The sequence below is a fragment of the Dermacentor albipictus genome, chromosome 4, assembly GCF_038994185.2.
Source record: "Dermacentor albipictus isolate Rhodes 1998 colony chromosome 4, USDA_Dalb.pri_finalv2, whole genome shotgun sequence".
Taxonomy (NCBI): Eukaryota; Metazoa; Arthropoda; class Arachnida; order Ixodida; family Ixodidae; genus Dermacentor; species Dermacentor albipictus.
In genome coordinates, this window is record NC_091824.1 from 155,765,685 (window position 1) to 155,789,148 (window position 23,464).

The window sequence follows — 23,464 nt, forward strand, 5'->3', positions numbered from 1 at the left end:
AGTGACATGCATCCGTACAGATGATGTGCAGCGGTATATGTGTGTAATATTCAATTTTCATTGGAGTGAAGTTTTAATTAGGCGTCTTCCAATTCTTACACTAAAGCTACATTGGGAAATGAAAGACAAATTCATTTCTTTAGAGATCACTGCACGTGCTTTGCACGTTCTCTAAGTCTAATTAGTTCAGGAAGAGGAATAAGCTATGATTTCTCTAGTACGTGTGCCCCACTTAACCTGATATTGCTTGCTTTCTCACCTGGCTTACCGAAAATTTAAATATAAGTCATCGTTTTGTGTAGCAATTGGGTAGGACTATAGTGAGAAAAATGCGCGATGTTTATTATCATTATGCACATCGTAACAAGGAATACCAAAGTTTCCTTTTCATGACCATCACCCTCGAAGCACCATATAAAACCCGTTAAAAAAGAACCGTTACAAAACTTCAGTCTTCGCAGAAGACACGAGACTTCTCAGCTAGAAGAAAGCAGCGCTAAAACGCATTACAGTGTCATAGGCAGACGAATAAAGAAAGCATATTCGACACTGGAAAGAGACTTGAAACCCTCGGTTATTTGGTGTCATCAAAGTGCAATGCGTCGGTAACATCAATCTCTGTTAAAGTCGATGTCTCGCACACGCGCTTTATGCGCTCATTTCTGCTGCGGATTTTTTAATTGTTTTTTTGCTGCTCTTGTTTACCTCAATTCTTCGGCTCAGATCACTGCTTTCTGTTCATTAGTCCATTCTGCACGAAAGGACTCTGCGAAAACTTCAGAGGAAGCATCGTGTTCGAATTGTATTTGTACATTTTATGTTATAATAGCGAAACAAAGAAGAAAGAAAGAAATAAGGTAAGAAAGAAATCGTCCGTTAGTATTTCGGCGTATTGACGAGACAGTCGAGTCATGAAGAATTCATGTAGCAGGGTGTCGATCTTCGGTGCAGCGTTCTCCAGACGGAGACATGAATGAACGTGATTTCATCCCAGCACAATGAGTAAAATGAGCGCTGCAGAGAAAAAAACGCACTTGTGATCTTTTCAGTTTTACGCGCACGCGTGAGTTGTTTCAATCACTAATAGTTCATGTAACGTAGCAGTGCGTCGAGATTGGTCTTCAAAAGTCGGAATTCTCTCCTTATTCTTTGTGCTTCCGGAAACACAGATGGCTTTGACTGCGTGTGCCATACTAGAACCTGGAAAAGAAAAAAAAAAGAACAAGAAGAAATATAGGCAGGGTGATTACTTCAATATGGGAACTGTGCGAAAAAACGGGATGTGAAAAGCAGAAGACAGGTGTTAATCTTCACGTCCCCTCTTCCCGAGAACGAACAAACACAAACTACCCCAACTTTCAGTGCTAAGAAGGATATACTGCTGATCGAGTTGGTATTTCATGATAAATAAGGGAGCGTTAGGGACGAAAGAACGAAACAATAAGGCGACCGCACAAGCGCTGCAATACTACTGTGATTATTTGGAACCAGTTACACGAAAAGAGTATTTCCAACTAGCATAACAGTCTGACTGGCAACATTATCAGATACCACTATGACATCCCAATTGAATGGAGTCAATATTCAACAATATTTATCAACGCGCTGTCAACGCGCTGTTATGCTTCCTTGGTCGCAGGCATACTTGCACGAATTTACTAGCGCGCGTAGAGGTAAACTTTAATGCTTAAGGAAAATTAATGCAATCCTGAAACATTTTCTGACGAAGCTTAAGTTTTTCTAATTTCCAGTTTGTCTAATCCAAGTACCCTAAATGTAAAAAAAGAAGTCTTGTGCTGCAAGACTCTGGACCTGTTTTAATTTCGAGAAATTTCTTCTACTTGGCTTCATCATTTGCCACTTTTTTTTAGCTTCTGAGCTTTGAGGTCTTGCGCCTTGCAGTCTGGCCCCTCTTCTAAGGCAAACTTAATTTCCTTTGTCCACCAACATTCATACCAATTTTGGTCTTGCCAATGTTGCTATTGTCTTTTTGATCTCGTTTGCAAAAGAATCTGAGCTTTGCCTTTTCAACTTTCGCTGCAATACCCACGCTGTTTGTGGCTTCTCCAGCACAGTGGCCTTGAATTATGTCTCTACTTGCCACATTATGCACCAATGTCGGCGTCACCACATCAGTAGTCTTCACATTTTAAACCTTAGACTTCTTTATAGGCGTTTTTTTTAATTTCTACAGAATAGCTCGCTCTGACACTATACGGTAAACTTCATCTTTCAATGCGGCTATTTGTTGCCGCGTAGGTACTTAAAATCACCCTTTTCATGTTTCGCACTACCTAAATTCCACTAGCTACTTGTCTTTCTCGGTTTTCTTGTTTATTCATCTTTGACACGTCGTCGCAATAAAACTGAGCCGCGTTCTTGGTAGTCGTGTGTCGTTTAATTTGAAGCCTTCGAACTTGTGACTTCCGGTGCCAGAGACCCCGCAACATATTTGCCTTGTATTCCTTACAGTAAATTTTCTTTTATTCTAATTTAGCCTCAGCGCCGTGTTTCGAACTTGCACAGAAGTCTATGTAATTTGCCTATAGAATTTCCCAAGGTGCTCCTGCGTGTCAGCGTGCCAGAACAGCCATCTCCATACTAAATTGAAAAGGCCCAGTGCAAATTTTAGAGGCTGTTGCTTTTTCAACGCACCTTCGTGGCGTTATCGCACAGAGGCTCCAGGTCTGCAAGCGATATGTTGAGGCTTTCGAGGAATTCGGTCTCCTGGCGACCTTCTCTGTGGGGCATAGAGAGGTGTGTGTTGTTTACCACCAGACGCAAGTTGACGGCGAAGCCGGCCATGTCAACGGCGAAGCGTCGCCCCTTGGTGCTCGGGTCGTGAAAGCCTATCACGCTGCCATCCACCACCACGGGGCTACTGACTCCGGTTCTCAAAAGGGATCCAACAGGAAACACGCTCACAGTCTCTGTCCACCGGATCTAGGAATTATTGCAAACTTAGTATTATGCATTGCATGTCGTTGTTCCGAGGTAATACGGCGCTTTATCTCCGCTAAACTGCGCTAACGATAATTTGCGAAAGGTAGCAATAATAGTTAACTCACACACACACACATACACACACACACACACACACACACACACACACACACACACACACACACACACACACACACACACACACACACACACACGTGCGCACGCGCACGCACACGCACACACACACACGCACATAGTAATAAACGTATAAAATTTATTTTACCTAGTGACCATCATCAACTGAAGCAAAGAAATAGAAAAAACAGTGCAGCAGAGCAAGAAATTGCCGCTTATTGTATAGCCGAAGAGAGGAGTCATTTTTACGTGCGGACGAATCAGCTTACATAAACATGTATACATGCAGACTCCTAAATTTATTGTGCCGGCACGCTGCCCTCAATAGATGAACCAATTGTACCGGTTCCTTCGTGTCTGTAAACGTATATACGCGTGGTTGCATTGACGTATAGCTTACAAAAGCTCCCCTAATCATTGATGTTAATACCTGCACAATTAGAAGGGCTCTATTGACTATGGGTCAATTACGTAGGCGCTTCGAGTCCAGCGTGTTTCTGGGTGGGTATTGATAATTTAAAGTACAAGAAAATGTACGTTCGCATTGAGTCGTCGGAGATGCCTTACCACGTCACGCTTACTTTCGTAAGTTATACTACTTCTTGATAGAAGGCTCACCTCGTCGAACAGCCGATGGTCGTAGGAGTTATCGTCGTCGGCGAAGTACAGAACGCCAGGCAGCGTGGCGTTCGCCTGCAGCCAGGCGAGCGCCGCCCGGCGTGCGGACACACCCCGACCCTTGGACCGCGTTTTGAGCTGTGGCGGGCAGGGCCCTAGCAGGTGGACGTGCGGGAGGCCGCAGTCGCGGAGCAGGCGGGACACCTGAATGAACCACGTTCAGTCGATAAGAGAAAGCAAAGCAGACTAGTGTACCATTAGACAGAAATACGACGGCGCACTTGAAGTAGCGAGAAAGGGTTCATCTCGATAACGCTTGCTGTAGTCATTCTTATGCGACTGCCATGGTAACGACTTAAGCTTACTAGTGCATTACATTAAAAGGCCTCAGCGGAAACATGAAGTGTATGAAGTATATCTTCATGGTGGCGGCTCACCTCACGTGTTTGTCAAAATGTGTTAAAATTTTCTTTTTATGCACAATACAGCTTAGTGGTGAGGTCCTTAGAGCACACGCCGGCTGTGCCCCAATCCCTTTATTTCATTACTTTGGCGTGCCAGTAGTTCACTCGAATTCTAATCCACTCCTTTCTTAAGTAGGCACCTCCGGCCATTACGCCTGTTTACACGAATTCGTGAAGATGAATATACGTGATGGCTTGATATCGGTTTAATATAAGTGCTGCTAATGAAAATACAGGGAATGAGAGGTTTTGTAGAACACCCTGTTGTTTTCTGCATTTCTTTCAAACAAAATTTGCTCATGACCAAAATTTTTTCTGATATGTTTCGGGTCGTAACGCTTGAGAAAACCGACCAAGGTAATGATCAACCAGAATGCTGTTCAACCATCTGCTGGGCAACCATCCCAGAGACACTCAAGCAAGCTAGAAGTGTGAAAAATTCGGAGATGCTTGGTGTGGTTATCTTAGCGGGTGCGAGGCCATAAATTATAGCAATCCTTGAACTTTAATAACATATACATCTCTGAAAGCTTAGGGAACGCTATAAACGAGTTGAGGACAATGAAGAACTGGCCCATAGCTACCCTCGCACACATTTTCAGTGACTTCAGCCTTGCACCAGTGTTTCTGTTTGCTTACTTGGAGAAAGTAATGATAAATTAAGCAGATACTATATTTAAATGAAGTGAAGAGGAGGTCCCGCAGAATAATTTACAGTCACTATAGATACAATTGGAGGCTGCTTTGTGCTTTTTGTATTTTTAAAACATTTTCGTAATGTGAGAACTAATTGCCGCCTCTTTTTGATATTGCCAGCCAAAGAAAAAAAATCTTTGTTGAATAACGTGTTTAGTCCTGACGCTTGTTCTCCTACTGATCGACTAAACAAACCGAAAGATTAACTTAGTGCCTGATTGCACATTACTCATGTTATTGTATATAAATACTGCGGTCCTGGCTTCTGCGCTAATAAACCCAACATATACTCATCATTACAGACTATGGTATAGTGAAAAGGGTTTTGCGCTGAATTTTTCACCTTCAAAATACCATGTACCAAGTAGCCCCAACCGAGGTTTTATTGAATTCCAAGAACCGTCATATGTGTCTCTCTAGACCGCACTTCGATGAAGAGGAGACTAAGGACTATCACTTTTTAACGAATGCATAGAAGAGGATCACTGTTACCTTTCAGATGTATCTATAATCACTGAAATGGGTGTGAGGTCAGAAAAAATACAAGAATCTTTCACGTACAGATGTAGTTCTTACGAGGAGATATTCATAAATTGCATCAACTGGTCACGCCGAAACATGGCGATTGGGATTTAGGGGAGCACATGACACCAGCCAAAAGCGACACTGACATCAAAATTTATAGGAAAATGAATTCATCATAAACTAGAAATGTACTCCCTTTCACCGCCGTAAACACGTGGCAATATTTCTTGCGCAGGCAAATTTCGCAGAACTTTTACACTTGCGATTGTGACGATAATTGTTGTAACCGGAAACAACGTGTGGTAAAGGCCACTCTCACGTGTACGGCTCGCGACTGAGACGCGCAAACTAGTTTAACGCCCTCAGAATTTACGGGTCGCCTAAAATCAAGACAAGTTGCATCTTAATCCATGGTCATCCCTGAAGTAACCCAAACTAAACGTAAAGTTAAAAAGCTTCAAAGGCAGCACAAAAAGTAGTACAGCATGGTTTACTGAAACGAAAGAAAAGTTGTTAAGAAGTGTCAAAAGAGCTACAGGCAGATTTTTTCTTATTGAAATATTTGAGGATAGTCTTTGCTCAAAGTGTGTTAATAAGAATATATAGATATAGGGTTTTACATGCCAAAACCGCGATCTCATTACATGGCACGATGTACTGGGGGACTCCGGGCTATTTCGACCGTCTGTGCACTCGAATCATTAACAGGCACTGAAATCGAAGCACACGAGGGCTCTTGCATTTCGCCGCCATTGAAATGTGGCCGCCGCGGCTCAGATCGAATCCGCGGTCACGAACTCAGCAGCGCAACGCCTGAGCCACTGACCAACCACGGTGGGTGAAAATTCTAGCCTCATCAAAGTGAACGTAGAGAAGAAATTTTCAAAATTATGGCTGATTGCACGATAACTGAGGTGACACAAGTCGCGTCATTTTAATAAATATTTGCGAGCGCATTTTCAGAACCTTATTAATACGAACTAAACAGCTGTTTAACTACATTCATAGCAGTACTAATAACGCATGGAAGTGTTATATATGTGTGTTACTAAATATTAACAATTGAAAACATCTTCTGCACCTGATGTGATATGAAACGAATTTTAACGCGCTATGCCGAGCTAAATCACATTTTGTCACCCGCCTATCAAAGATGTCGCATGAATGGGGTGAAATACCAGGCGACTGGAGTACAACGCGCGCTGCGCCAATTTTCTTAATAAAAGAACAAGACAGATGTTCTCTAGAATATTAGCGGCCGGTTTCTATAACCAGTAGCTGCAGCTAATTATTAGAACATGTTGTAGATTAAGTACACAACTTTTTATTAAACAATAACGTGTTGCCATACTAACATGAATTTAAGAGAACTATGTATGCAATACCTTAGCTCGTGTCTACAGTGTGCGAATTTTCGAGAGTTTTATTTATGTCTCTTGAACAACGAAATCAGTTTGTAGAGATATAAGAGGTTGTTTTGTCTGTTCTAAGCATTACTCCTGATGTCCCATTCGAAAGTGTGTTAAGATCTTTATTGTTTCTAATGTTAAATGATTTAGTAACGTGGAATGTTGGGCGAGCTGGTGGCTAACCATGACATCGTGCGGGTGAAGCAACGCACTGACCAGGACAAAGCGGAGAGGCACAGAAACACACGAAACTTGGTGCACTCGCAAATACTTTATTTCAGTGCGGGTTTTTTACTTTAAAAGTGATTTTAATCTTGCTTTTCATTTCTTTGACAATATGAAGTGCTTGTTCTCAAATAAAGTGGTTGCGAGGGCAGCGAGTGTCGTGAGTTCTTGTGCCTCTCCGCTTTGTCCTGGTCAGTCAGTGCGTTGCTTCACACACGCGGTATGGTGGATAAGTGATTTAGTTGATGCGGTACCGAAAGAAGCATTTGTTCCATCGCTTGGGGACAAATACGTAGTTTCGGAAATGAATACATTCGGCGAGTGATCATGCTCTGCTGCAGAAAGTTTTGTCGATATAAATGAACGGTGTTAACGATGTGGAATGGAACCTACAAGAATAAAACGGTATTCTTGCGAATTAAAAAAAAAAAGGAAGAGATGGCTAGCGATTTCATTCTCCCGTTATATAAAGCGTTTCGAAGACGTTGGCCTTTACAATTATTTCCGTGTGACACTAACTAGTAAGTTTTCATGCTCAGTACGCATTTCAAACATCTGCAAGTCTGCGATCAGCAAAATGCAATTTGGCAGACCAGTTTCTACTTCATGAAAGTGGGATTTGTTAAACACAACTGAAAGGTGCCACTAGAGAAACAAAAATAATAGCCTTTTATGCTTATATCAGGTTCACAATTGAACAAGCTTGTATAATTTGGAAGACACACACTTGGAAGAAAATTGCTTAATTAGAAAGGGTGCTAATAAAAGAATTCTTTTTTAGTGCGCTGCTCGTAGCCTGTTGTTGTAATTCGTGTTTACTTTATGCAGACTGGACTCGAGACCTTTCACCGAGTCAAAGATACTCGGACCGTGGCCACACCCGTCACTGGCTCGAAAATCGATTCGTGCACTAGTGCGGTACTTGAAGTGCACGGGCTTAACAGACCGTTTATAGTGTTTGGTGTCCCTCCCACACGTACTCAGTGTTTACCCTCTCCCTTTCCTCCGCTTTCTATTCCCCTTTCCCCCACCCCCAGTGTAGGGTAGCAAACCGGATGCTGTTCTGGTTGACCTCCCTGCCTTTCCTACCCTTGTTTTCTCTTTCTCTCGTGTTTTGATTCTTTTTCTCAATTTTCAAGTGTTGCGTATCTTGTACTATTCTCTTATTTCAATCATGATGCATCTCGCTCTTGGCCAGAAACTAGGCCCGCAGTATCCGTAAATCATTACATGAAAGCACATAATATCATACCGCTTCCGTGGGTTGGATGGCGTCCTCAACGAGAACCCAGAACACTCCCGTGGCTAGCATGAGAGCCTGGGCGACGCGCACGAGGTCGGGCATCTGGGTCGGCCGACGATACGTGGGCGTGACCACGTACACGGTCGGTATCGCAGGAGCTTTGGTTTCAGTGAACGTCTCTTCCGATGGCGGCGGCTTCCATTGCGGGCAGCTCACCGGCGCGTCACTGTTCGTCGCCCTCCAACCTCCGAATGTCCTGCTTTGATAGCCTGAAACATTTCGTCGCCTCATTTTCTTGCCGTCACGATGGCCCACAGTGGGACGTGGCGCTGAGTCAGTTGGAAAGTGGCACACACATAACGCATAAACAACATAACCGTGATGCTTTGTGCGTTTTATGCTGATTATTTTGTTAAAGAAAAACAGATAAGATGGGAAAAGGATACCCCCGTTCGGTGTGAACATTATGGTGGGAGGGCACAACTTCATCAAAAGCATGCTTGGTGACTTTGGCGAAGGAAGGACTCTTCGCTTGGCTCTGCCAACCTGAGGACTCTGCCAACGAGAGGCCACCCTGCTTTGTCGTCAATGGCTAGGAGTAGCTTTAAAAAATATTTTGCTTTGCCTATTGAATGACTGAGAAAGTTGTTTGTAATTACTGTGGTGGCGAGGAGGCCCTTGAACATTGTTTTGAATGATTGTCCTCGATACAGTGTACGAGAGGCAATAGCTCGCGACTGCACTAGCTCGCATTACTGACAGACCATTCCAAGAGAAAATCATTTCGGAATCTAGACTTCACAAGCTATCGCAGCAGAGGGCTGCGAATGCATTGTTGAGATTCTTACGGGCAACTAACTTGCACAAGCGACATTAGCCCCCACAAATGGTAGCCGTAATCATGTCCTGTAAACCAGAGCACCGCAATTAAAATTCTTTGGTTCTGGTTTTCGTTCCGCTTCGCTAAAAACGTTTCAGTTCCGTTTCAACTACGGAGTGTAAAAATTACAGTTTCAACAGTTTCAAACCGCTTCATGTTCATTTGCAAAACCGAAGAATATTTACGGAAAAACCATATTAATTTAGCTTGCACCGAAATTTAAAAAAAAATTTGGTGCAAGAAAAGAAGAATTTAAAACAGAGGTATGCCTGCTGTTTCGCAGACCCGACTAAAGATTAAAATCTATGCGAAATGAAGCTTTTGTGAAGCGGTCCAATACATGCCGTTTAACGTCGTCTCAGCGATGCCGCAGAGAAAAAGGCGATGTTTGACGCTTTTTTCTGAGAACAGTGATGATGAGAGGAACATGCACTGAGAAGTACGACGCATCCGTATGTAAATACATTTCGCCATCCTATGACACTTGTGCCATACTAGTTCAGGAGGAATGGCCAAGAGTGAAACCGTAACCAAAAGCACATACCAAGAAGTGGAAATCCAAATATTATAAATTTAAAAAACTCTAATAAGGCGTTGAACGTTATTAACAGGTCTGTGGGCTTTAGAGATATCGACAAGGTGACATTGAACGGCGCGGCCCTGTGGCTGCGGCGTTGCGCTGCTGAGCTCGCTGTCGTGGGTTCGATTCCATCCGCGGTGGCCGCATCCCGATGAGCGTGGAATGCAAGAACACTCGCATACAGTTCTTTGAGTGCACGTTTTTCATGGCAAGCATCTGCCACAACGTGTCGTGTTAGTGCACGCCACGACACACCGTCATTCAAATTTCGTCACACGCTTCGTCACGGGACGCTTCCGTCTGACGTAGCAGTGCGGACCGCTGGGTTTCGATATTTCTTGGATTGAGCGTTGAAATTCCTTGATGAATATCTTGAATTAAGTGCAATTTTCGAGATAAAGAAAATATTGGTGCACTAAACTGTGACGGCCTCCACATTTGCCATATAATTAGCTGTCCTTAATGCTGTTATAGAAAGGTTAATTAACACATATTCATCAGTCTTTCTTTTAAACACGCGAGACAAAGCATGTCCGCCTCTTCGAAAAACGCCACGTTTGGTATACGCTCATGGTCTTTTTATAAAAAAGGATAGTATAAAAAAGAAGCAACATGTATAGAGAACAAATAGTTTTAGCCCATTAGAAGTGTGTAAGGGGTAAATGCTTTTGTTGGACGACATACATACTTGAATGAAACCGCGCGCATTTAAACAATGAAGTTCCACTTGAGCGAATTATTGGAATATTATGTTTTACAAGGGCTCTGATAGTTGCATCAATTGAGAAAAATGAAAAAAAAATTTTTTTTGAAACATTGAAGCTTCAAGTTTCCACGTGTTTGACGACTCAGTGAAAACGGCATTTGCGCTTCTCTAAGCCGTATCAGTGATGACCGCTGAAGCAGGAACAAATAATGCATACCGTGTGACTTTAGAGCTGATGCTACAATTTTATACATACTACGGCCTTTACAAAGTTCAATAAACTGAGGTAGGAAATGCGCGCTAACCGTAAATCAATTCGCTGATTTGGTCACTTGGCGTTCCGTATCATTGCAGCATGTACTGCGGTGCTATAAAGGCGAACGAAAACATTGAGTGACTTCAGTCACTAATGGATTGTAATGCACGCTCACGTTTTTGTGAGTTCATGCCCGTGTAACTCGCGTGGAATCCTGGCTGGGCATTAGCGCCAGGCATTTGATGAGAGAGCCTATATAGCGCCCTTATGCGCGCGCCTGGGTTTATGTCAAAAGAACCGCTCCATGGCAATATAGGCTTAGTGTGCGTTCGTCAGTACTGGCTCTAAATCTTGCCGTAAGTAATAACAGTGCCACAAGAACTCGTGTTTACGTTTCACTTTCTCTTATAATGCTCTTAAACTCAGACACCGAGCATACTTCAGTGGTTTTGCTGCATTTTGTCAAAATTCCCGGCAACCGTCCGTGACTAAAGGCAATACGACTTTGTTTTTTTTCTGATTGCGCATGCTTCTTTTCCACATTTGTTTTCTAGAGACTGGAAGTATTTTGTGTGTATACGCGAACTCATTTTGTTGGCGGAGTGCGAGTACATTCTCAAATTTAGGACCGTTCGATATTAATTTGCGCGCGCCGCGCATGACGTGCATAAGGAATATATGAGGGTTGGAGACACATGGTCGATCCTGTTTTTGTAGGCACACAAGCGTCGGAGATGCTCACACACTGATATGCATACAAGAGACAGCGCTTTGCATGAATGTTGCTTTAAAATATGCCCGTCATTTATTTATACATTATATAAACAAAAGCTGCCTTTTTTTGCGTGATTGCAACATAAAGCCGTAGTTAGTGCAAAAAGAAAAAAAGATTATGCGGCCTCATTTGTTGATCTGACAGTTTTAAATTTGCGTCGTACTCGCTGTTGATGTCATGCACTAAATACGCTAAAGTAGTGTGATCTTTGGGGGAAAAAATACCACGAGTACTTATGATGAGCCAACCAAACATTATATGCCTTAATATTTCAACCTGATTTCATTGACTTTGCAACCTATGGTAAAAATAAAAACACAGCAAAAAAAGGAAAGCAAGTCTAATACACAGTAAGTGGTGCTCCTCTGTTTCGCCAGCAGCGTTTTCTACAAATTGCATTAAGTTGTGCGCCCGTTTTACTTGCGGGACTGTGGATTTTCGTTCATTTATTTCAGCTCGCACTTTTCAAAGCTTGTCGCATGGTGAACAGATCATGTACATCGGATAATTCATTATAAAGAAATTCAAGTCTAGTCAAGGTACATGAAAATACCAAGTGTGGATCGTAGTTGAGGCAGAACATTATACGAGTAATTCCAGAAGATGCGAACGCATCTGTCCATAAAACGCATATTTAAGTCTATATTGTTTCCCTTCATTCGATCGATATTCACTAACCGCATAGAAAAAGGAGTGTTGCGCACACGAGGGCAGCAACGGCGAGCAGCATTCTTCCTCGTAGTGGTGACGCCATCACAGAACCGCTCCTGTGGAAGACAGGGAGAGATAAGGTCACCCAAATGCACAAGTAAATGATCGCTGGATGTGAGCGTCGAGATTGTAAGCTCGGTATAAATAGTCAGTCCATGGCGAACATCAGGTATCTTAAGCTTGATAACCTTTCTTTTTATTGATGTGAATAGACGGGGAGATGTTGGCTTTAGTATATGGCGTTGTTTACTTCTTTTCACATTGGTGGTACTTTAATGCATCACATATTATCACAAATGTCACATTATGTTAGATAATATTCCAGAAGTAAACATTTTAAAATGCAAATATTAAACTGACTTATTGTAGCTATCAGTAATAGTGCAGATACAATAAGATACCCAAATGTCACAAGAGAGAGAAAGAAGTCATAAGGGAAAGGCTGGGAGGTTAACCAGAATGAGCCTGGTAAGCTAACCTGCATTGGGGAAGGGGGAAAGGGGATTGAAAGAAAAGAAGGATAAACCAGTTCACAATTCGCACTGTTACACACACAAGCCTTCATCGCTGAATACGTCACAGGTGGTCGCACAGGCTGGTGCATTTCAAGAAACGCACCAGCGCCTTTGTGGCCTTGTACAAAGCAGACGCACGAGGCCACGAACCCATAATCTCTTCTGTGAAAGGCCGGTCGTCTAAGTGCTCCAAAACTGCCCGAAGGGCACTCTTCTTTTAATATGCGGGGCAGTCTCACAGGATATTTTTGGTCGTTACTCTCCGCCATTCCCATTAGGAGTCAGTAGGCGTTTGCGAAAGGAACTCCTACTCGCAGGTGGCACAGTAGCGTTTCTTCCCATCGGATACAACCAGGTAAAAGTTGCAATGTCATATGTGGGTCTATGGCATATATGCGCCGGTCGGTGAACTCTGGTGAGTTCCATTTCCTTAGAGTAATAATATGGGCAAGACCGCTGAGGTGCCGCGCTGCATCCGTTCTCGACAATGGTATCGAGGTGCTTTCGCATGCATCATGTGCCTCACATGCATCATGTGCCTCACATGCAGCGTTGTCGGCACTTTGATTGCCAGGAATGTTGCAGTGCGCAGGTAGCAACGGAAATACATTGTTGGGACCTCTGTCCATCTCTTCATGGCAGCATAATCGTATCTCTGCTGTATATGGGCTGCAACGCAGAAGTTATAAAAGTGATTGCAGGGCTGCCTTTGAGTAACAGTAGATAGCCCAGTGATTTGGTGACTTGCTACATCGGAGAGCGTCGATGTTGTGACGTGGCTGATCTTGAACTTCTTGTAGATTCACATCGACGGAATGACCACCGCACCAGTAGAGCTGGTTAGAGTCGAAGAGTCATCTGTATAAATATGAACTCGATTGGAGTGTGAATCAGACAGTAGATGTAGAGCGGCCTGATTCAGGGCACATATTGACAAGTCGGACTTCATTCCAACTGATCAAATGGAAAGCCGCCCTTGTGGCTGTAGGAGACACCACAAAGGACAAGGCGATCTTGCTGCAGGCGTAAAATCGGATGGAAGAGAGGATCAGTACAAGGCTTCAATGCCCGAAAAAGTTGCCTCTGGTCTACTTTCCGAGACAAAAGCCATACGTTAACACTAGAGTAGGCAAAGGTGACGAAGATAATTTATTAGTGTGTCTGTGGCGATATACGTACTGATGGGACGTTTACTGGCGATGGCAATTGTTGCGGCTGTTGAAGCGCATCGCGGTAGACTGAGAAATGTTCTAAGCGCTTGAGCTTGCATCCTCTCCCGCACTCTGAGATTTGTCCTCCGGGTGCTTGACAGCACCGGAGGGCTGTAACGCAGAAAATTCATGAATAGCGCTTTGTACAGTCGAGTGCAAAAGTCTAGAAGCCACGGCATATGCAAAAAAAAAGAAAAATTCTCCAAGCACAGCCGTGCAACATCAAATTGTATGAAAAAAATAAACACGTCAAGCAGGCGCACGTGTGAAGTACACTTGATTTCAGTCTTTATGCCAAGGCCGAGAAGAAAAAAAAGAAATTTAGCGGAAACTCTGGCCCTTAGGCCCAAACAATGAAACGTTCCTTTCCTTCGAGCGCTTCCTAACCTTACGTGAGGCCTCCTTACAGCGAAGGACCGATGGAGGAAGCAAGCTTACTCTGAAAGCTCCCTTCACCCGTCCTCACGTAAGGAGCGGTTGCCGCCATGCCTGGGTTCGAGATTATCTCTTAAAAGCTTTAGGCGAACACCAGAACACCACTATTCAATAAAAAAGGTTGTATCGTCGCACAATCTCTAAGTTGATGAGCTAATGTAGAGAAGCGTGGACGCTATTTTTTAGTTTTGTTTACTAAATCTAAAGAAGCAGTGCATGACAGTGCGAAACTTGATGTGCTCCAGCAACGCTGGCACGCCGGCGTCGGGCAACGCCTAGCAACGCCTAGCAACGCTTCCATGCCGCACGCGCGACTGAAACGAACGTGCCTGGCAAAACGTACCGTGCTCGCGCTTCTCCGAAGGTGGGCGACAGCACGCACGCGCAAGCAAACGTCACGTGGTTAAGCAGTGAGGCGAAGCGCTCGTTCAGGGCCAGGAGCGGCGTAAGGACGCATGAAGGTAGCTTGGCCCAAACAATAAAACGTTCCTTTTAGGGGTGTGCGAATATTGAAATTTTCGATTACGAATGGAATACGAATAAGTCGAAGAACTCTCTTCGAATATCGAATCGAATATCGAATACATGTGAAGTATTAAAAAATTGCAAGACAGGTAACAATAGCTTTATTACCCTTTTAAAAATAACATTGCATTTTACAAGGTTGCTTCAAATTAAAGAGGTACTCAATTATAGATAGTGGACTCAGGTAATGCCCTCAGTCAGTTAGAACGCTTGTTACAGATTGTCGTGAAGGAAAATTAACTTCTCAATATGGCCAGAAAGTAAACGCTCTCTATGCACTGTCACATTTCTACCGGCAGAAAAGACTCTTTCACTAGGAACTGAAGTGGCAGGGATCGCCAAGTACTTCCGGGCGAGTGCACTTAAAAGCGGGTACCTGAAGCGGCCAATGGACTGCCACCACTCACAAGGATTCATGCCCCTTTCTAGAAGAGGCATTTGCGCGTAGTCTGTAACTTCCCTCTCAGGCGCAGATGCCAAATCTGTCTTCTCTTTGTTCATCACTAGATCGTCAAAAGCATTCTATACACTCGATGCCACCAGTGGACACGAAGTCGACGCTGGCACGGTGGTGTCCCCACGGTGTTCCACGACGGCTTCCTGGAGCTCCCTTGTCACAAGGTTTTTCAGCCAGATCATCTGACCAGATGCCTGATGAACTGTGGCCATAAAGAAACATGCCTAGGCTGGCCACTTCATCAAATTTCCACTCCGCACAAAGAGCCTTGATACATTTTGAATCAATGTTAGAAAACCCTGAGTTGCCTTTGCAACCTTCAAGGCAATGGGACATTCCAAAATAATTGGAATTCTAAAGCTTGGTGAAAAAGAAACCGAAACTGATCATGTCTCAAATGCCTGAAGCAGATAGACTGAAACAGAGCATACAGATAATGAGCGGATCATGCGAAGTTCTCAGTTAATAAACATGTTCTTAGGAGAATGCGGAGCAAGCATACAATTGGTTAATTGCTCAATTATTCGCAGTCTATCCGAATATTCGCCGTTTCCACCGTTATTCGGCCGTCCTCGGATATTCGTGAATTTCCGAACATGCATTTCTCGAATCGAATACGCTTCGAATATGGAAAATATTCGATTCGTATTCGAAATTCCGAATATTCGCACACCCCTAGTTCATTTCCTTCGAGCGCTTCCTAACCTTACGTGAGGCCTCCTTAGAGCGAAGGACCGATGGAGGAAGCAAGCGTACTCTGAAAGCTCCCTTCACCCGTCCTCACCTAAGGAGCGGTTGCCGCGTGCCTGGGTTCGAGATTATCTCTTCAAATATTTCCCCGAACACCATTATTCTATTAAAAAATGTTGTATCGTCGCACAATCTTTAAATTGAATAGCTAATATAGAGAAGCGTGGACGCTTTCTTCTAGTTTCGTTTAATAAAGTTAAAAAAAGTTGAGCATTACAGTGCAAAACTTGATGTGCTCCAGCAACGCTGGCACGCCGGCGTCTTGCAACGCCTAGCAACGCCTAGCAACGCTTTCATGCCGCACGTGTGACTGAAACGAACATGCCTGGCAAGACGTACCGTGCTCGCGCTTCTCCGCAGGTGGGTGACAGTGCGCATGCGCAAGCGAATGCCACGTGGTTAAGCAGTGAGGTGAAGCGCTCGTTCAGGGCCAGGAGCGGCGTAAGGACGCATGAAGGTAGCTTTGGAGCTACCTTACGCTGAGGAAGCACCAAGGAAGCCTTCACCGAGGGCCCCTCAGTAAGGAAGCTTTCAGAGTGACATAAGGTAGCCTCACCCCAATGAAGGCTTCCTTAGTGAGGTAAGGAAGATTTCATTGTTTGGCTTCTTATGCTGAGGAAGTACGAAGGAAGCACCAAGGAAGCCTTCACCGAGGGCGCCTCAGTAAGGAACCTTTCAGAGTGACATAAGGTAGCCTCACTGCAATGAAGGCTTCCTTACTGAGGTAAGGAAGATTTCATTGTTTGGCCCTTAAACTTTTGCGCTCGACTGTACATTTGAATCACAAAACACACCGCTGGTCCCCATACTTTTCCAGCAATAGCTTTGAAAAGACGACTGATAGAGAGGAGTCTCTTCCTTATGTAGGATAGATGGGGTATCCAGGAAAGGTCGCGATCGACAATGATCCCTAAAAATTGATGGGTTTGCATGTGCAAGATAGGCTGGCTATTGATAGACACCGGTCATCCAATCATCGATTTTCGCGTGAAAGCGACTAATGCGCACTTTTCTGTTGAAACTTGGAGGCCCGTTGTCTTTGAAGATAATTAGACGTCATCGCTGCAGCCTTTCGTAACCATGCGCGAACCTACGGGCGAGTTACTCCTGAAGCCCAGATGCAGATGTCATCTGCGTAAATGGCGATTGACCGACATTGGCAGCAATTCCGCTAGCCCAGTCATAGCCAGGTTGAACAAAACCGGGCTCAAAATGCCACCTTATGAAACTCCATGGCTGGTGTACTGGTCAGTAGTTTTACCCACTTCGGCGAATACAAGGTAGCTCCTTTGGGTCAGGTAGCTCTGCCGTGATACGCCGTGCGAATTAAGCACGGGGTATCCATTTAGAATGAATTCTCTGGACAGGACCAGTTCAGAGATATTATTTTTGAAAATGTCTGACGAAATGCATTGGCGTTCCAGTTACTCTTCAAGAAACGCTGATTTATGCATTGAAGAACGATAGCGCCTATAATTCGTAGATTAAAACATATGGCGGGAAGTAAATAATTAAGAAGTTAATTAGATGAACTACGTTAATTATTCAATTGAACATTCTGATTTCAGGTAGAAGGAATTGCCGCCTCATCGAGTAATTTAGATCAAGGGTTGGAATTGTGTTATCTGCCATAGGCAATCCTGAAAAATTTGGTTCAGCTAAAAAAAAAAAAAAACTACCTGTGTATATAACACAGCATCATTCGTTTGCCAGCCACCATGGACCTATTTCATTTTTTATGGGTCCTTCCACACACTATTCGATATTTGTAACGGCAAGAGATGGTGGTGGATATGTGGTATTCATCTTCAGCACTCACTAGACGGCAATATAGATGTGGTTTTGATATTGCTGTGAATGGCACATGTTTATCTCTTTATAAATTTAATGGTGCAGGATGTTTGTCGCGTTGACAATAAGCGTGTCGAGTAATTAGGCGGAACACATGCCTGCACAATTCAGTTCGGATAACGAGGAATGGTTGATGCCGTGTCTCTGAAATGACAAGAGAACTAGAGGTTGCACGAGGGACACCCAAACACACTTGAAGACTCTTTGCTAGCAATTTACGACCCTCCTCTGATGGCCAGAAAACAAGGGGGATTTGCTCGGGTCGCTTTTCCTTGTATGCCACAAAAGTGAAATGTACATCATCACGATCAATATATTTTTCGCTTGGCTCGTAGGTTAATGTCTCGTTAAACGCAGGGCTTCTTAGCTTCGCTTTGGCTAGCCTCGATCATGGTCACGGGATGGGCGCCAGCGCTTACTGCGGCGTCAATAACTGGTCGCACCAGCTTGATGATAATGTTCCCATGTTCTCCTACTTCCGACTGTTGGACCAATTTACTGGCAATCATGTGTGCTCTCAGAACGCGCTGCCGGTCATAAGGCTCGTGGCGGTGTACATGAAATAAACATACATGCATATAGTATATAGCATTGTATTAGAAATAAAGCTTTAGTTGAAAGTCAGCGCTCGTATATGTAATTTACATTCTGTCTCATCCTTTGTTTCTGCGCTACGGTGTTGCATCATAGAATACCAGCGAGCCCGACCGTCTCCAGTCCTGAGACGCCAAGCACTAGTCGTCGTGGCCTAAAGATGCCGTTGCGCTCCTGAGAGCCACCTGACCGTGGAGTGTTTGACTGCTGCGCGGCCCTCGTGTGCCATTAGAAAGCGTTGACTGGCACAGTGCTCTCGCCGCTCTCGTCTGCTGGTCCCTGTGCTTCAGGGCGCGCCGAAACAGAAGTGAATCTAGAGTCGGCGCCGGAACGGTGATCGATTTCTTGATGGCCAAGTCACCGGTTGAAAGGGCCCTCTGGTAGCCTAAGTTCAAGGACTAAGTAAAAAAATACTTAAGCGCCTAAGAATCAGCAATCGAACTTCTTCCTTTCTCCTTTGTTTTAAAATAATAACTTATTCTTAGCTCTTTTTAACTTTTACGTCGTTAGCAGTTGTGGGTCGATCCCAAAGATAGCGCTGTCTTGAAGAAAGGCACTGCGTCTAATACAAAATTTCCTGAGAGGCAGACGAATCTTCTCAATACTAGCAACGGAAAAACCTGCGAATGTACGACGAAACATGGAGTTCCGCAGAAAGCTTGCTAAGTCCTGCGTTACTCAATCCAGTGATGGCGCAATTGCCTTGCAGTATTTTCGAATACGTTATCTTTCCTAACATATCTCAATATAGGCAGATGATATTTGCAGTTGGATTTCAGGCTAAACACTCCAAATAATAGAAGGAGCTTTGCGAATGGCGCTTAAGTAAATGAGTTTCTACAAGAACGCGAGCAGAAGCTTGTTTGCTGAAAAGTCAGCAGTCCTATCATTCACAGTAAAACCTCTTAATGACTTGAACATCCTCTTGACGAAATTGGAAATTGGAGTTGGAAATTGAGAAAATTCATCCATTTCTTGAAATTACTCTTGATTAGGGCTGGATTTAGTGTGCTCACTGTGTGGTTAGTATAGATCCATTAGATGGAAGTACAAAAGAAAGAAAATGAGCAGTGTTATCCGAATTCTAAGACATCTGGCCTCGGTGGTGAATTCCTACCGATAACATTTTGAACTGTCACATTACTTTAGTACTATCAGCTTTAGGATATTGATTGCGAGTCAGCAACAGTGTGCCACGCTTATGAGGCAGCAAGTTGTAGTTATTGATTGCAAGAAATCTTCAACTTTTACTTGGAGTTCCTAAGTCGACGTCAAGCACACTAGTCATCTCAGAAGCAAAGAGCCCTATAGTCGCTGTATTGAGGAAGGGTGAGACACTACGACATTTTTTTTATATATTTACTCAGCATGAGTGCCACAAGTTATCGGAAGTGCTGCCATTGAGAAATGGGTGTAATTTAAATTCACAAGTGGCTGGGTATGAATCAATATTTCCCGTTTTTGAACACAACGATGAATTACTGCCATCATGGATATATCTAAAGCTCGAAGTTTTGGTAAACAACGAGGGAATGAAGAAAAAGTATGAAGTTTCTCCTTCGTTGCATTAAAATTAGTAATGTTCCAAGTGTACAATCTACACGCTGGTGCATGATAGGTGTACATAGATTGCTCGTGCACCAAAGGCAGTTCAGCGGATGATTTTGCTATACTAACATTAAGGATACCAGGCATGTGTAGGTTCTGTCGTGTTGCCACACCAACACCGGCAGAAGTCTACGCGATATTGGAAGCGAATATGTTTATTGCGGCTAGTCAGCCTCAAGATAAATTACTAGCGTGCGCAGATTCACAGTGCGCACTTGAGTGGGTTTGTAACGTTCAGACAAAAAAAAAAAAAAAACTCAGTTTCGCCGGCAAGGCGAACACCGATTGCGATAGCAAATTAGTAAGTACCTATACGAAGTAAGAATAGTAGCTTTATATCCCGTACAAATTTGCAAACATTCACTTACTAACTAAATCAACAACATTGCAATGCGTATGCGCGACTGAACGTGGACCTAGAAGGAAACAGACACACAGAGAAAGACAGCGCTCTCTCTGTGTGTCTGTTTCTTTCTGCGTCCTCTTTCAGTCGCGCTTACACATTTTATCATGGACTTAGACCAACTAGCCCGCCAACGTGTTTTAACTAAATGAGCAAGTACGGCGTCACGCGAGCACAGGTAAACATGAATACAACTCGCTCTATGAGCGCGGAAAATCGCTGTCAAAATGTTGAATCACAGCAGCAGCAGCAGCAGCGATCGAATTGACTTTCATGTATCTTTCGCTTCAGCGGGAACGATACGTCGAAAGCGCTACGCGCACTCAGCAAACATCGCAAATCGCTTTGAAGGCCCGCGCGGGCGCGCACTTTGGCCATGTTGCAGATCACTTTCAAGATACCGCGCCCGCACGGCCGCGCCTTAAGAGGAAGCTTTAGCTCGGGCCCAACTCCGACGCGGCCTATTCAAATACATGTAAAACGCAGAGACGTTTTTCTGAGATAACCCCTTGACCGATTTTAATAACATTTGTTGCATTTGAGAGAGAAATTTAAATTCTAGTGACTGTTGGCAGCGGAATTTCGATTTAGGGCTTGAATATTGTTGCAAGAATTTTCGAAAATACGGAAATTTGAAAAAAATAGACGCACTAAACTTACAAACTCATAGCTCTGCATCAAGAACACATATCGTGGTTCTGTGAACGGCATTAATTAGATCATTGAAAGCGGACAAATTTGATATGTAATTTTACATCTTACGTGAATTTTTTACGTTGTTTACGAGGGGTCTGCAAAAGCTGTATTTCCATATTATAAAAGTTTTTGAGATTCTTGTATAACATATCAATTTTGTCCGCTTTAGATGTTCTATTACATGCAATTCACAGAATTGCATTATCATTTGTGGTTGCTGAGTTACAGAGTTGTAAATTTGATAGTTTCGTTTTTTGAAAATTTTCAGATTTCGCTAATTTTTAATAAAATCTCTACGACCTAAATAAATAATTCAAAACCAACAGTCACTAGATTTTAAGTTTTTCTTTTAAATGCAACAACTCTCATAAATTTGGTGAAGTGGTTGCCGAGAAAAACGAATTCTCCTTTTACATGTATTTAGATAGGAGCACCCGAGCTAAAGCTTCCTCTTAAGCAGCAGCCACCGAAGAAAAACGCCTCCGCTCCCTCGCTTCACCTCCGTGCTTCGCGCGCGACTAGAGAAGGCGCGCTACCGGCCCGCCTCACATGCAATTGCTATCGCAATAACGGTGCACTTGTTAATGTAACAGGGAAGATTGTTGAACTGACACAAGTAGCAGGAACTAGCGGTCACGAAATTGCATTTTTGTGGGTTTAAATCATATGGCATAACCGCAAATGAACGTTAAATAAATGAAGTGAAACATTTTATGAAAGCTATCAGAGGGAAGATAACGAAATTAAGAGGAGCGTAAGAGTGCAAAGCCTCTCCAGATACGCGTCTTTCAAGAACACTGTATAGAAGTAAAATTCCTTGCAATGCGAATCGTATGCGATCGCCTCTGGTTCGGATTCTACGTCATCAGCGTGCCGCGACCCGCGCAAGTGGCGATCCTCGAGCGAGCCACCGGGAAGGGCGTTAGTTTATTCGGTATTTGCGCCACGTCTAGGGAGCAAATGCTTCGCATTCACTTAGACAATGGTCGAAATTGCTTTTGCCGTAGTGCTTGTTCAGTGATTGTCCTTTGTTATGTTTTGTTTCTTTATTCGTTCACTGTTGTAAGTACGAGTGTCTGTACACCCTAAAGTGTTATTTTACTGTTATTATATTTTTGATCTTCATTGCGATGGCAATTATATGGACACTCCAGTCACCATCGCCGCGCGGTATGTTGTATGGGTGAGTGAAAGCGTGCGAGGGTTAGCCGACGATCGCGGCTAAATCTCGTATGCTCAAGGGAGGAGAGTGGGAAGAAAGCGCGCTGTCTCGTCGTGCGCAGGACCGATGGGGAGAGGACGTAGGGGGAGGGGCGTTGTACTTCGGCAGCATCGTGCGGCCGCGCACGGTGGCGCGGGCTTTATCTTGAAAGCGATCTGCTTTGGGAAGCAGTCTAGGCGCAAAGAAATTCGACAAGAGGCGACACTCGGCGAAAGCTGGCCATAGAAACACGTCACGCATAGTGATCGCCCCATCCGTTAGTGGGCGCGTGTACCGGAAAATAAAAGAATGTGAAATAAACTCGCAACGTATTTTTTTATTCTTTCCCTCTAACACTAAGAAGATTTGCGTATAAATGAACTCGGCGATTTATTTTTCTTGCGTCACCAGCAACAAGCCAACGGCACACCAGACGCGCCAGATGCATGCGTCATGCGCCAGATACGACACAGAAGTGAGCGAGGCCAGCTGCGCATGTGAAGTTCACCTCTTCGGCGACCCGTCTCTGTTGGATGTAGCCTGTTCGTTAGGCTCCCGGCGTATTCTTGCTTTCCTTCTGCACTTCGACACGACACCACTGCACTGCTAGACTACGGCAAGGTGAGAAATTTTTTTTCACAGGCTGCGACACACTTCAAACAATTTAGGTTTTTGTGGCGCGGAACCGAGACTTGTGACGCAGTTAGCGAAAAACAGCTCTGTCGTCCTTGGGCAGTTAATTTGAGTTCATGACTCGTTCTGGGAGATGTTTGCGACGCTTTTTATGAACCCCAACCTTATTGTAACTTATTTCGATAGTTTTATGGCTTGCTCGCCGCTTCCTGCTTTGTGACGCAGTTAGCGAAAAGCAACTCGGCCGTGTGGCGCGGTTAGTTTCGTGTGCATGGAATCTTACTGGGATAAGTTCGTTACGCTCTCTCTTACCCGCAATATAATTGTAATTGTTTAGTTACTTTCTTTGGGTACTCTTGAAGCATAGTGGCCTGTCCCAGTGTTGGGATGCAGTCAGCAAAAAAGAAGTTCAACCGTGT

The 23,464-nt window shown here is 43.9% G+C and overlaps 2 protein-coding genes across 4 annotated transcripts in view; one reads left to right on the forward strand and one right to left on the reverse strand.

Annotated features, from left to right (window-relative positions):
• Window positions 1–777: 777 nt before the first annotated feature.
• The window catches only part of LOC135903823 (galactosylgalactosylxylosylprotein 3-beta-glucuronosyltransferase S-like), a 135,936-nt gene continuing 113,249 nt past the window's right edge, over window positions 778–23,464 (reverse strand). For all 3 annotated transcript variants that reach the window (XM_065434235.2, XM_070538167.1, XM_065434236.2), the window contains 5 exons: window positions 12,134–12,222; window positions 8,268–8,527; window positions 3,697–3,900; window positions 2,656–2,943; window positions 778–1,200 (listed from right to left, as the gene is read on the reverse strand). In XM_065434235.2, the coding sequence (XP_065290307.1) occupies window positions 1,081–1,200; window positions 2,656–2,943; window positions 3,697–3,900; window positions 8,268–8,527; window positions 12,134–12,209 (948 nt within the window). In that variant the 5' untranslated portion in view covers window positions 12,210–12,222 and the 3' untranslated portion in view covers window positions 778–1,080. The remainder of the gene's footprint in view (window positions 1,201–2,655; window positions 2,944–3,696; window positions 3,901–8,267; window positions 8,528–12,133; window positions 12,223–23,464) is intronic.
• LOC135903824 (neuropeptide F-like) overlaps window positions 22,896–23,464 on the forward strand; it is a 137,976-nt gene continuing 137,407 nt past the window's right edge. The window contains exon 1 of the mRNA XM_065434237.2: window positions 22,896–23,033. The gene's annotated coding sequence lies outside the window, so the exon portion shown is untranslated. The remainder of the gene's footprint in view (window positions 23,034–23,464) is intronic.